General features: G+C 43.4%; 1 protein-coding gene across 1 annotated transcript in view; it reads right to left on the reverse strand.

Annotated features, from left to right (window-relative positions):
* Positions 1-12,763, reverse strand: part of myo10l3 (myosin X, like 3) — a 71,287-nt gene that overhangs the window by 26,527 nt on the left and 31,997 nt on the right. The window contains exons 4-16 of the mRNA XM_061723649.1: positions 12,148-12,335; positions 11,911-12,045; positions 10,176-10,300; positions 10,043-10,056; positions 9,877-9,961; positions 9,686-9,792; positions 9,264-9,393; positions 8,353-8,471; positions 6,025-6,171; positions 4,671-4,771; positions 4,390-4,456; positions 3,751-3,843; positions 2,692-2,760 (exon numbers count right to left, since the gene is read on the reverse strand). Of these exons, the coding sequence (XP_061579633.1) occupies positions 2,692-2,760; positions 3,751-3,843; positions 4,390-4,456; positions 4,671-4,771; positions 6,025-6,171; positions 8,353-8,471; positions 9,264-9,393; positions 9,686-9,792; positions 9,877-9,961; positions 10,043-10,056; positions 10,176-10,300; positions 11,911-12,045; positions 12,148-12,335 (1,380 nt within the window). The remainder of the gene's footprint in view (positions 1-2,691; positions 2,761-3,750; positions 3,844-4,389; positions 4,457-4,670; positions 4,772-6,024; positions 6,172-8,352; positions 8,472-9,263; positions 9,394-9,685; positions 9,793-9,876; positions 9,962-10,042; positions 10,057-10,175; positions 10,301-11,910; positions 12,046-12,147; positions 12,336-12,763) is intronic.

The following is a 12,763-nucleotide window of genomic DNA, read 5'->3' on the forward strand; positions in this document are numbered from 1 at the left end:
GGGAAATAGAGTTTTGTGATCAATTTTACAACAAACAATCTTAGTCCAGCACAGGAGTCTCACAAATGTCTTAAAACGATGGGTGATTAGACTGGAAACAAGAAATAAATCTCTATAAAGTAAAAAAAAAGTTTTAAAAGTTCGTCTGACGATAGATACTGGATTTAAAAAATTGATAAATTACGGCATGGCCAGATATAGCGACCTCTATGTGAACGGAGTTTTCAGAAACTTTGAGGAGTTAAAAGTCCGATATGACCTAACAATTTTGGACCGATACAGATTTTTACAAATCAGACATTATACTGAAAAGGAAGATTTAGATAAGACAGAGTCAGGTATTTTGAAAGTCTTTATAAAGGGATATAAAGCAGACCCAGGTCATAGAAATATTTCAAAGTTGTATAATGCACTGATAGAATTAACGGGTGAAAACACGCTTTACATAAAGGAAAAATGGGAAAGGGAAGGGAATTTCACAATGGAATCGGAACCATGGGAAAACCTAATCAAACAACAATGGAAAAGTACAGCGGCCCTCTCCTGGAGAGAGTTTGGATGGAAAAACATAATACGTTTTTTTAAAACACCAGCGCAGCAACGTTTTTTAAACAGAGACATTTGGTGTTGGAGATCATGTGGAGAGGAACAGGCGACTCACTACCATGTGTTCTGGGCCTACCCACTGCTCGGGATATATTGGAGACAAATCAAAACTGTCATGGAAAAGGTATTAGGAGCAACAATCCCGTTCTGCTTTGAAACATTGTACTTAGGTACGAGACCAGTTACTGTTAAGGGCTTTGAAAACAGGTATAATATTTTGTTGTTGGCGAGTAAGAAGGCTCTCACGAGAAAGTGGCTACAAACTGAAACTCCCACCGTTGAGGACTGGATCAATGTTATCCATGACATTTTTGTCATGGTAAAACTGACATTTGTACTTAGATTTGAACAGGAAAAGTTTGAAGACTGCTGAAAGTCATAGACTGAATATGTATCCTCCTTTAGATTGGACTTTAAGTAATCTTTAGTAGAAGAGACTAATCCACTAACTCCCCCTAAGTTCTTGAGCTACTCTACTGTTGATTTTAATATTTTGACTATGTGATGTTTCAAGTATTATATTGTTTCAGGTGAACATGTTTGTAGCTAGTCCCCGTTCCTTCTTTTTTCATTTTTCCTTTTCCCTCTCCATTTTCATTGCTATGATACTAGGAAAAGAGCAGGTAAAAAGGTGTGAGAAATATTGTTTTTTTTTGTTTTTTTCCCCTTCTTTTCTTATTCTTACCTATTTGTTATTGTGTCTTGCGGCTTTTAATGTCAATGTAAAGCACTTTGAATTACCTTGTGTTGAATTGTGCTATTTAAATAAATTTGCCTTGCCTTGCCTTTATATTATTTTTCCCCTTTTCCCTCTCTTTATGAATGAGTTGTCTTCTTTTTCTTTTTCTTTTACTTTTATTTATATCAAAAACAGGGACATGATTTAAGCATGCAATATTGTATAACATGTATCACCTTTGTTCCAAATAAAAATTTGTATTAAAAAAAAAAAAAGTTCGTCTGATGGAGAAGTCCCACCCCCGAGGGCGTCGCCAGGCGTGTGTGTGTGTGTGTGTGTGTGTGTGTGTGTGTGTGTGTGTGTGTGTGTGTGTGTGTATATGTGTGTGACACACCCTGATCCACGCTAACACACTCCAAGTCTGTGTGTTTGACAATAAAGCGTATAAAACAACACACATATCTGTACACAAGTACATTTTTGTACGTATGTGAATTTGTATTTACAGTTACAGATGTTAAGCGTGTGTGAAAGTGCGCACGTATGCGTTAAGATCCCGCTATTCTTGGCTCCCTGCTTAAAGATAATTTCACAATTCAATAAAGAAGTGGGTTTCTAAAGATAAATTCTAAAGATAGTAAATCTGCACACGGGGGCCAATGGTGGCTTCAAACAGAAGACGTGTCATGCATCTGCTAAGCTGCTGTTTTGCATATCTGCAGTGAGACATGTCACAACATGAGAGGTGAATTTTATTTTTGTTTATGTCTGACGATTAAAGGGCGCATCTTGAAGCAGCTGGTGTCAAATCCACTCGCATATCTGCGATTTTCCCAATTAAAGGACAATTTCAAGAAACAAAAAGAGCTTTCAGAGGAAACTACGCGGATTAAAGGGGTGACCTAGAGAGAGGGAGCAACTGTCCGGCCCGGCCCGGCCCGGCCCGGCCTCCCTGAACCAGGTCATTACCATGGCTGTCCATGCCAGGCTTGTGACCGAGCGGCCGCTCACACTGAGGAGACCTTGTCTTCCCCACGGGTCTTACGCAACATCCCACACAACCCATGTCCTATTCAGACGTTGTTGTCGCAATCCTCCACCAATTTTCTTTTTTTGTATTTGTCCCCTCATTCACCTCCACCAGCCTCTCTTCGTTTAAGTGAAGGAAGAAGGGGATGATGGTGAAAGAGTTCCTATTGATAAAAAAAAAGGAGGTGCAGGAGGGGCGAGACGTCAGCATCCTGTAGAGGATTTTGGCAGCGAAGAGCCGTCTGCTCATCCAACAACTGCTCCACTTCCCAAAGCTATTAATTCAGGGAGCAAAAGGAGCTCATCTGTGTGTGTGTGTGTGTGTGTGTGTGTGTATGTGTGTGTGTGTGTGTGTGTGTGTGTGTGTGTTTAATCACCTCTCCAGCGTAGTGCTTGATGCCAAACTGGTGGTCAGTCACTCTGGGCTTCACATAGTACGGGTTTGTCTGGAGAGAAAGGACAAAGAGACCATAGATTGTTTTTTTGTTTTTTTTTTCTTACTTGACATTATCGCCTTATTGGTTGATTGGTGCTGACAGTACTGCGTGTTCTCCGAGAGTTCAGCAGACAAGTTGACGATTATCTAAACCTGCTGCGAATATTTACTTACAAATAACTCGTTTTACTGTAAACAGATCTGAAATCTTAACGAGATCTGAAAAAGAGTGTCCTGCCAGTGGCTAACCTCTGGAAATTCAGAGGCTTTCCTGGTGTCTTTAATTACATTAAACGTGTTTTTAAGGTTGTTTTTGTGTTTAACGACGCACTCTGCAATTGAAACTTCATAAAAACGCCTAAAACCAGGAGTGAATAAAAAGGAGTGATATAATACAGGTAGAAACATAAAATCCCGGTGTTTTACAAGGTGAAGCGAGTATCTTTGTTTGATAAATGACTCACCACCTATTGGGGCTGCTGCTTATTCATTTTTATATCAATCATCTGATTGTTTCAGCACCACGTGCGTGACGCGGGACAAATAATCTGTAATCCTCTGACAATGACCTTAAAACATAAAACCCAGATCAGCGGGGAAGGCAAACACCTCCGGGAGCGGTCAGGCGGGTCTTACAGTAGGTCTTGCTCAGGTTTTTTTCCATCAAGCCATATAAAACCCTGCTGAGAAACGTCTTTTATCCGGCTCACAAAGCAGATCAGAACAGGAGAATGGCTGATCGCATTTCAGCATTGTTGCTCGAGAGAGCGCGCTCGGGGCATGCGGACAAGTCGTGCAGTCGCAGCAGCCGGGAGGGAGGTTCAACTCTTTCAGAGATTGTCTATGTGTTTGGTTTTTTTTTATTTAATGGGTGAAGGAAGCTTGCTGGACAGGTACGACCTGCTCTGATTGGTTGGTCTGGCGGGGAAGGTCCAGATGTGCTGCTGCACGCTGCAGAGAAGCAGAGAAACGGCCGATGGGTTTTCATGTACGGACTCACCGCGTGTCGGCTGTGCAGTTTCTCCAGGAGGGTGTAGTCGGTGCCTTTGGGAAAGCGACTCTCCTCGTTGATAAGAGCCAACATGCCCAGTTTCTAAAGGGGGGGGGGAGTCAGACAGAGAAGCACACCGCAGTCATGATGGAACTAGTTGTAATCCCGCCGGGGCACATCTGGCAATTTACGACAATACAACCAGGAAAAAGCAGACTATTCAATTCAATTTTTCCTTGTTTTTATAAAAATGGAGATTCAGGAGACGGGCACCGCGCCTGGGGATGCTTTGATTCACATTCCTCAAGTTACGTAAAGCCACACAAACACACAGCAAAACTAAATAACAGACATGTTTGAGGGGGGATGAAATGGCCTATGGAAACCTTTCGGACTCAAGCCCACCTTAATGGAGACTGGGTTTGGACATCATTTACAACTCTCGTGGTATAATAACAAAGCGTCGCCATGTTTTATTTGAACCATACCTCCAACCGCTGCACGGTGTACATTACTGTGCAAACAACATGAAACTGAGACTGCATAATGACAGAGTGGGAGATGGGAGTCGGTGGAAGCAGTGTGGCGTCTGGGTCAGCCCGCTCCGGCTGGCGGTTAGCGGGCGATCCCGTCTCAAGCGTCTGATACCTTCTCTATGAGATCCAGACACTCCGCGTTATCCATCCAGTCTATGGCGTCCCACTGGATCCCCTCCCTGTCAGGACACACAGACGCAGCCATGTCTACGTGCAAATATAAACAATCAGGAAGACACAATGGCTGCATTATCCAGCGCGACATGTGATGAAATTAGCCACGGGCAGACTGCTGCTCTATTATATCGGAGGACAACTGGCTGCAGGAGGAACCGAGCCAGTTCCAAACATCTGGCAGTCGGCCCGTGCCGTCACGAGGTTTTTTGGTCTGACCTGTTGTACTCCAGCTGCTCCAGCGAGAAGATGTGCTTGTTGAAATACTCCTGCAGCTTCTCGTTGGCGTAGTTGATGTTAAACTGCTCGAACCGGTTCACCTGCAGGACGAAGCACAACTTAGCTCACCAGCTTCAAGCTTTTGTATTTTTTTTTGTGATCAAATTATGAGTTCAGCTCGCGTTTAAGAAAAACTACAGAGACACATCGCCTCTGCAGCAAATCGTTGCGCAAAACAGCAAAACATGAGGTTTACCAGAGGAGCATTTTTGCAACACATAACAGGGTTAGTTTGTATAAGTGAAAACAAAAGACTTGTTTTTAGGACAGGAATGTTTTTTAAAGCATCGTGGCAGGAAACACATGGTTTCATTGTATTCTGATAAATGACATGACAGGTTTGGAGCTGAGCGTGAAACTATTGCTCTTCTAATCTGGCGCAGAGAGGAAGTATCGTGTACTTAGGTACTTAGGATTGCCCGTGATTTTTTTTTATTTCCCTTTTAGGCATTATTTATTTATTTTTTGGTGGTTAAAAAAATGATATGATGAAAAAGATATATGTTGCTTATTACCTGATGTTATTCTGTTATCCAGGCACTAACTGTTGCAGCACATTTGCTGTTCATTATTCTCTTTTTCAGATTGAAATCCCTCATCTGACAATCTTCCTCTTAACAGGCATTTTCAGAAGATTTTCTGAATGTAGTTTTTATTTCATATGAACATTTTTTACATGTTATTTGTGCTTAAAGGCCCTGCAAGGGACTTTCTTCTCAGATTTAAAGGTACAGTAGACTAAAATAACCAGTTTTACATGGTAATTATGGGATTAATTTACCTTATTATTTAACCGCGACAGGCTTCATGTGGCATGTGCATATATATTTTGAAATATTGATAAATATTGAGGTAAAATCAATGAGAGCAGAAGGTTTTAATGTCTCCAAAAAATCATTTAAACACATAATGATTGTAAAAGATGATGAAGTTTGACACAAAAGTGTTGCAAAATCAGTTACACATATAAAAATATTCTGAAGACTCAGTTAATGTGTTTCATGTGTATATGAACTCACAGTTTATGGAAACGACCAACGTAATCCATGTCTGGACCTTAAATTCAAATCAAACTTTGATGGGTGATATTAATACATGTAGAAGAAGTTCTGTAGTTTAAAACACTCATCTTTTGTGCAGGTATTTAATGACAGCATCTGTGTTTGTACATCCTGACTGGTGCACTGAGTTATGGGGCATCAAGCAGTAGGAAAAGGGAAAAATGTTCCCCAGGAAATATTTCATCTTTTATTGTCAGTGAAAAAGCAAAGTTTTGGACGGAGTCGCGCTTCACCTCGAAGTTCTCGAAGCCGAAGATGTCCAGTATGCCGATGGACTTGAAGTTGTCCTTCCCTTTGATCTTCTGGTTGATCCTCATGATGATCCAGGAGAAGCACTGAGAGTACAGCGCCATGGCGACAGAGTCCCGCGAGTCCACCGCCTGCGGGTCAAGACACAAAGACAACAGTTTACTGCGACTGCGGCATAATGGAAAAACAAATACGAATCTTTGTAGGCACAGAGAACAAATGATGGTGAAATAGGGGAAAAACAGTGATTTGTTGCATTGCAAGGCCTCTGTGGTGCGTTCATAAAACAAATAGCGGCACGGAGACGGCGTTGTGCGGTGTTAGCGTCTGGAGCCTGTCTGTTGTCACAACAGATGTGCTTGTTTATTGGCTAAATATCCCCAAAGAAACACGCTGCAGGTCTGATTTGTCACTTTACAGAAAAACGGAGCACCCTTCTGTGTAAATCACGTCTTATTTTGAAGGAGTGGAAACGTGCGTCATTTCTTCCTAGACACAGAAAGGTCACTCAACCAAACACAGCCAAACAGAAGTCCTGATGCGCCGTTCTTGGTTGTGAAGGAACTCTTTCTTGATTTCCCAGACTTTGGCGTGACGTTGACATCTCACTCTTTCACTAAGAGGTGAAGAAATAAAGAGATCTTCCAGCTTTTCCTGCTTCGGGGGGAGCGGGGAGATATTTTAACTCGACGGGTGGCTGACAGACGCAGCTCACAGCCGCTGATAGATGGGACCTGGTTCAACAAGTATTTACAGAACTTTAGAATCACAGCCCACAGCTGTGAGAGGTGCACCGAAGCTGATGAGCATCATCCGGAGCTGTTTCAGCGGCTTACATCGGTGAATTTGTTACTATTTTTCATTTATTTGGCAATTGTAGTTATAAGTTACTACTTCATTTACTAGTTTGATCTATTTTTCCCATAAAAAAGTGAATGTGAGTTTTTTTTTTAGGTGGTTAAACACTTTCTTCTGAAAGTACAATTGAGCTTAGATTTAATTAGAAACTTAAAAGCGGTGCATATTTCTGAATTGACGTTTTGACCCCTTACATCGATAAAAGGAAGTGGTTAATTAATAAAAAGGTGGTGAAATTTAAGAGCCAGAAGGAAGATAAGTGCTGTATTAAGAGGGAGGGGGAGTGATAAAAAGCACAACATTAAAGTGGTAGCTGAAGTAGAAAAAGAAAGATGTTAATCTCTGGAAATGTGTATGCTGTAAATTTTTATCACGGCCTCTCAGCCAGACATCATTCCTTGTGTAAATATGAAAAAGCTGCAGGCTGCCAGCGACGTTTCCTCCACAGGTATTGTGCTGAGACTGGAAACAAAAGCACGGCACTGCGCTCTGGACCCGCGGGCAACGGCGCTTCCAGACTTTTCAGCAATCCATCACTCCGCTCACAGCTCGTGGTTGTGAACCGAGCGCCGGTGGCTCCAGGATCTTCGTCACAGGGGTGAGAAGAATGGCTGTTTGTCCGGGTTTTGGGTAGGGGGGGGGGCTGTAACCGCTGCAAGGGGACGGCGAGGGGGAGTGACCCCTGGCCGTTGTGAGAAGAAGTCATTCTAGCAGACTCCAGGACTGGAATAATGAACTCTTTTAAGAGACAAGCTGCCTCAAAGGCCAGGCACAACAAGCAGCAGCAGGGTGACAGTACAACTTCTTTGTCCGCTCATGAAAAGCTTTCTTGTGGCTTTTCGTGTCGCTGCGATAATAGAAAAGGTCCCGCGCTGCATATTCGCTGACATTTATGAGCACGAGTGGGCTGAAGAGGCAGCGCCGGGCCAAGACGGGGAGTCAGAAATGTTCCTGGGGCATACGGCGAAAAAAGATAACAGACGCAGATGAGGACTTGGTAAATATTCCCATTAATTACAGACGACGCAGACAGAAAAGACAAGAGTGAATTATTAGGCCTGGCTGCACTGCCTCCAGAGGGGGAGACGCTTTACTTCACCCGCAGTCATTGGGCCTATTGTGCTTTTGACTCAGATCACTATCACGATGGCTTTATTGTGCCTGGAATCTGGCAGACAAAAAGCAGGAAATGGCTGGAAGTCACGCAAGGGATCTGGAGAGGCATGTGGTGGAGGCGGGGGGGGGACTCTGTGTGTGTGTGTGTGTGTGTGTGTGTCGCTAAGACAGGATAGGGAGAGAAGGGTGATAAAAGACAGCAAATATGCAGATTCCCTACGTTAGGTTAGACACTGAAATCGAGGAAAGAAAAAAGCAGATGTTATGGGGCTGGGTTTGTTTAAGCTATGTGATTCCTGGGCAACAGGTGAGGAAGCGGGGGTTGGGTGTGTCGTTACCTGCTCCACAGTGAGTGGGGAGCAGATCTCCTCCCCTCTGAGGATCATGGAGCGCTGGGTCAACACCTCTGACAGCTGGAAGGAGTCCAGGCCGAGCAGCTCGCTGACGTTGCTGACCACTGAAACACACACGCAGGTCTGCATTGTAGCGCACGCACAACTAACCCAAGAACAGACACACACACACACACACATACTTCAGGGGAACTTCTACAAGTGTCAAAGCAGACTGCAGATCCCACGCGGCCCCGCAGACGCTGAACTCAGCCGGCTGAGCTGCGGTGACTGCAGTCTACAGGTTCTTGGGAAACGAGGTCAGGCACAGTGAACAAAGGAGCCTTGAGCTCGTGTTACAGCCTGTTCAGGGCTCCGTCTGCTTGCGCAACGTCAATCAAGCTCAGGAGCGTACTGGAAGGAAAACCACAAGTGGTCCCCGATCACTGGACACCACTTTTATAGGGACCCAACCACTGAGAAGCTGCTTGCTCCAGGTTCCCCCCTTATTCTGACACACTTATGTCACTAGAAAGTTGCACATAATTAAGTTGCACATAATTAACAAATGTATTTGACGTTTACATTTTTTTATCCGGGTCCTGAAGGTGAAATTTGGTAATCTCCGCTCCATCGCGGATAAAACAGTAGGCATTTTTTTAAGGGCCTGTAATTTCCCAGACATTTCCTGGTTATTTCTAAGGAAGTAACTGCTATAAGTGGCGCAAAATTACACAGGTCTTTCTAGGGAACTTTAAAGGACAGATGAGGAAAACAATTTCCACATTGTGACTTAGGAAGCAAGAAACTATCAAAGTTTCGTGTTACAGTTTAAGAATATGAGATACACTTTCAGTGTAACAAGCTAAAAGAGCAAATCTGGTATAGATATATCCTTTATACGACCCTTCTTCTACCTCCTTTTGAAGTGATCTGAGCTCCACCAGCAGTCATGAACTCAATGTTTCCCATCTGGAGGACAGCAGACAGCAGCTTGAACACATCTCTGATCTCCTCCTCAGTGAATTCCATCACTTTGAGCGCTTCCTGTAAAAAGGAAAACGACACAGTTGCACATCAAGCTGCAATCAGGAACCTCAAGGACTCACACTACGTCAGCTCAAGTCATGATAGCAGCTAGACTCCATTTAGGTTTTCCTGCAAGCAACAAAACCTTGAGTTCTGACAGAAATCTTCCTGCAAAGCCAGCATGCTGAATACAATGTTTCCCAAAGGCTCAAACTCTCTGGAAGTGGCTTTCCTGTTCCACTTGTGACAAAATGGTTTTAGCGCCCCCTGGAGGTAAAACAAGCAAATTACATGCAGGACACTCTCTTACCATCACACTGTTAAAGAGCTGCTTGTCATTGAGGCTGCTGTCCTGCACGCAGCCCGACTGGCTCAGGTAGTGATATGACTCAGGACGTTCAGACAAGAGGTACATGTCTGCAACACAGAGCGAGTAACAATCACTGCATGATGCGGTGCATTGAGGTGGAAAACCGCTGCTGATGTGGCATGAGAACGAACCTCGGTGCTCTCTGTCTACTCCTGCCAGCAGAGCGTAGAAGATGTGGTAGTTTCTCTCACCGGGATTCTGTCGGACCACTCGGTTCTTGGAAAGACGAGATAGTCAGACGGCAGATTCTGCTAAATACGTATCACCGTCAAACCTTTTGGTGCAAAACAAACTTACCTTTTCCAGCAAATCTGATGATTCAAAAGTCAAGGAAACATAAAAATCTCTATTGATCTATTCTCTCTCTATTGATCTAATCCTTCAATCATTTCATGTGTTCAGATCGTGTGAGTTGCTTTATGAAGGATACAATCTGTGATGCAGCCTCCTTGGATGTTTCCATTCTGTGCAAAGTGGAGTTGTATGAACTTCCCAAAGCGGCTGGAGTTGTTGTTGTACACAGTCTTTGCATTCCCAAACGCTTCCATGATGGGACTGGAGACGGGAGAAACACAACCATGCCTTTAAACCACCTCTCCACACACTTTAAACTCTTGGTAATAAAAACATTTTGGAAGTTTAAATGGGATTCAGTCAAGCAGGGATTTCCCAGCATTGATCAGTCTGGCAGGAGGGCCACAAATACCAAATAAATAAAACAATTAAATTCCTTATTCCTTGCTAATAAGTGCAAAAATGGGAGATTCAGACTCAACAGTCAAAACATTGATCTCATACAGTCATACAATTTAAAAAAAATGTATCTCAAATAGGAAACAATTTGTTAACTATAAAAAGAAGCATTACAAAAAAACGCACATCTAGAAGAAAAAGGTTTATGAAAGAGGGATTAAATGACCTAAACATATTTATAGGCGATACAAATCAGAAATAATTAAAGAAACAACGAGGCACAACATTGTAGGTGGGAAGCTTTTCACATCTTTGTGATGTTCTTCTGATTCAGTTTCTGCTTCCGTACTGAAAACTCGGAGGGACCTTAAAGTGGGGCTGTAATCAACCAAAGAAATGCTTCGTCAACTGAAGCCATCAAATTTAGACTAAAATGTGACAAATGGGGCTTTTTTTTGTTTTGTTTTTGGTTGTCTATTTTCTACATTTTAAATTGTTTTTGATCAAATGTTTTGCACTGAAATTAATTACACACTACTGCCTGTCAAAATTAATAGGAGCAATATTATTTATATAAAAAAATTGTTTATTGTTTTAATAATTGACCGACAATACCATTCTGCACTGCACACGGTGGCAGCAAGTTTTTTTTTTTTCTGGTTCAAGTACAGTGGGTTAACTATTATTTTGGTGATGCTCAAATACATGCCAAGCTAGAATCGGGCAGGCGCACAGAGAGAAAAGAGTGAGAGGTCTGGGTGTATCTGGGGCATGCCACTGTTGTTTCGGGCGGGTGCGCCCTCAGTTACAAATGATTAGACTAAAACATTGAAATATGTCAATCCTGATATGTTCATATTGTCAAAACAGTTGTTTTACCGTTTCCAGGTGATACACCATGTTGGATGCTGAGATGTGATATCCAAACTGTTGCTTACAAAGTTTGCTTTTCCATCGTCTATTTTTATGAAATTCTGCCTCACTGCAGATGCCTTTGACATGATAGAGTTCAACAAATCCCTGGACCTTGTCCTTCTAGTTTATAATCTATCTATCTCTCATCAGTAGGTTGGGCTAATCCAAAATAGCAAAAACAAGGGGGGGGTCCAATGATAGACTGTTACCTGTGAAAGAGATGTGCTCTGAAAACACCCCCTATAGAACTTGGTACTTTAAATTAAAGAACTGACCATTTAGAGTTTTGGTTGAGCCAGGCCACATGGACTGATAAATCGACCAGTCGACTGGGAGATTACAGCCGTACCGTAAAGGCATCGATAAAAGCCAAGTGACAACATTGCTCGTGGCTCAGATGCGTTTGGGGTGGGAGGATTTTTGACAGAAAGATAAATGAAACAACCTTTGAAAACTTGAAAACAGTCCTGCACACTTTGCTCAAGGGGTCGGTGATCACCTCCTGGTTTGGTGATTTAAACCGTCCAGGAGCGGGAGATCGGGGGCTCCTACAGTACCTGCTCTGGACAATGGCCTGCTCCACCCTGGTGGTCCTCTCCGACACGGGAGTCCCAGCGGAGTTTTGACTCATCACCGAGAGGAACTTCAGCAGCAGTTTGGTGCTCTCCGTCTTCCCGGCACCGCTCTCCCCACTGACGATGCACACAGAGACGAGTGGACGCGTCAACCAGGCACTCAAATTCAATCTTGGGGAGAAAATGAGTTCAGATTTCACAGAGGGGCTCCTCACTGACCTGATGAGGACGCACTGGCTGTCGTGCCTCTTCCACAGGCAGCGGTAACACTCGCTGGCCACAGCGAAGATGTGAGGAGGCAGCTCCCCCATCTGGTGCCTGCTGTACGAGTCCACCGCGGCGCTGTCATACAGGCCTGCAATCTGTTTGTAGGGATTCACTGCTGCCAGGATCGAACCTATGTTGGTCTGACGCACATGAAAATGATAAACATAGAGGGAGACAGATGAGGTCATGAATGAACAGTGACAGAAGACCGTCTATCATAATCATCTGGCACTATAAGCTAAGTAGATTCACCCTTCTTCTTATAAAATACCTGCAGGCATGCTTGTTCTCTCCAGCTTGTCTGAGTGGCCTAGTTTGCAGCAGGACTGCTTGTTTTTTAGGATCTGCTCGGATAATGCGCTTTGGGGGAAAGTTTCTCTCTAAAGTGTGTTTGTGGGTCATTGTGCCACAATGATACCATTCTGCAACGCCAGGCAGGCAAACCCTCGGAGATGAGATTAGGGGATAGAATTTCTGAAAACATAGTTGCCATGTGATTATTTTAATAAAGGCTGGATGGCGTTTCAGAGCCGCCACAGAGCCTCACTGTAAAAACAATCTGTGGAGT

This window comes from Cololabis saira, chromosome 6 (genome assembly GCF_033807715.1).
Source record: "Cololabis saira isolate AMF1-May2022 chromosome 6, fColSai1.1, whole genome shotgun sequence".
Lineage (NCBI taxonomy): Eukaryota > Metazoa > Chordata > Actinopteri > Beloniformes > Belonidae > Cololabis > Cololabis saira.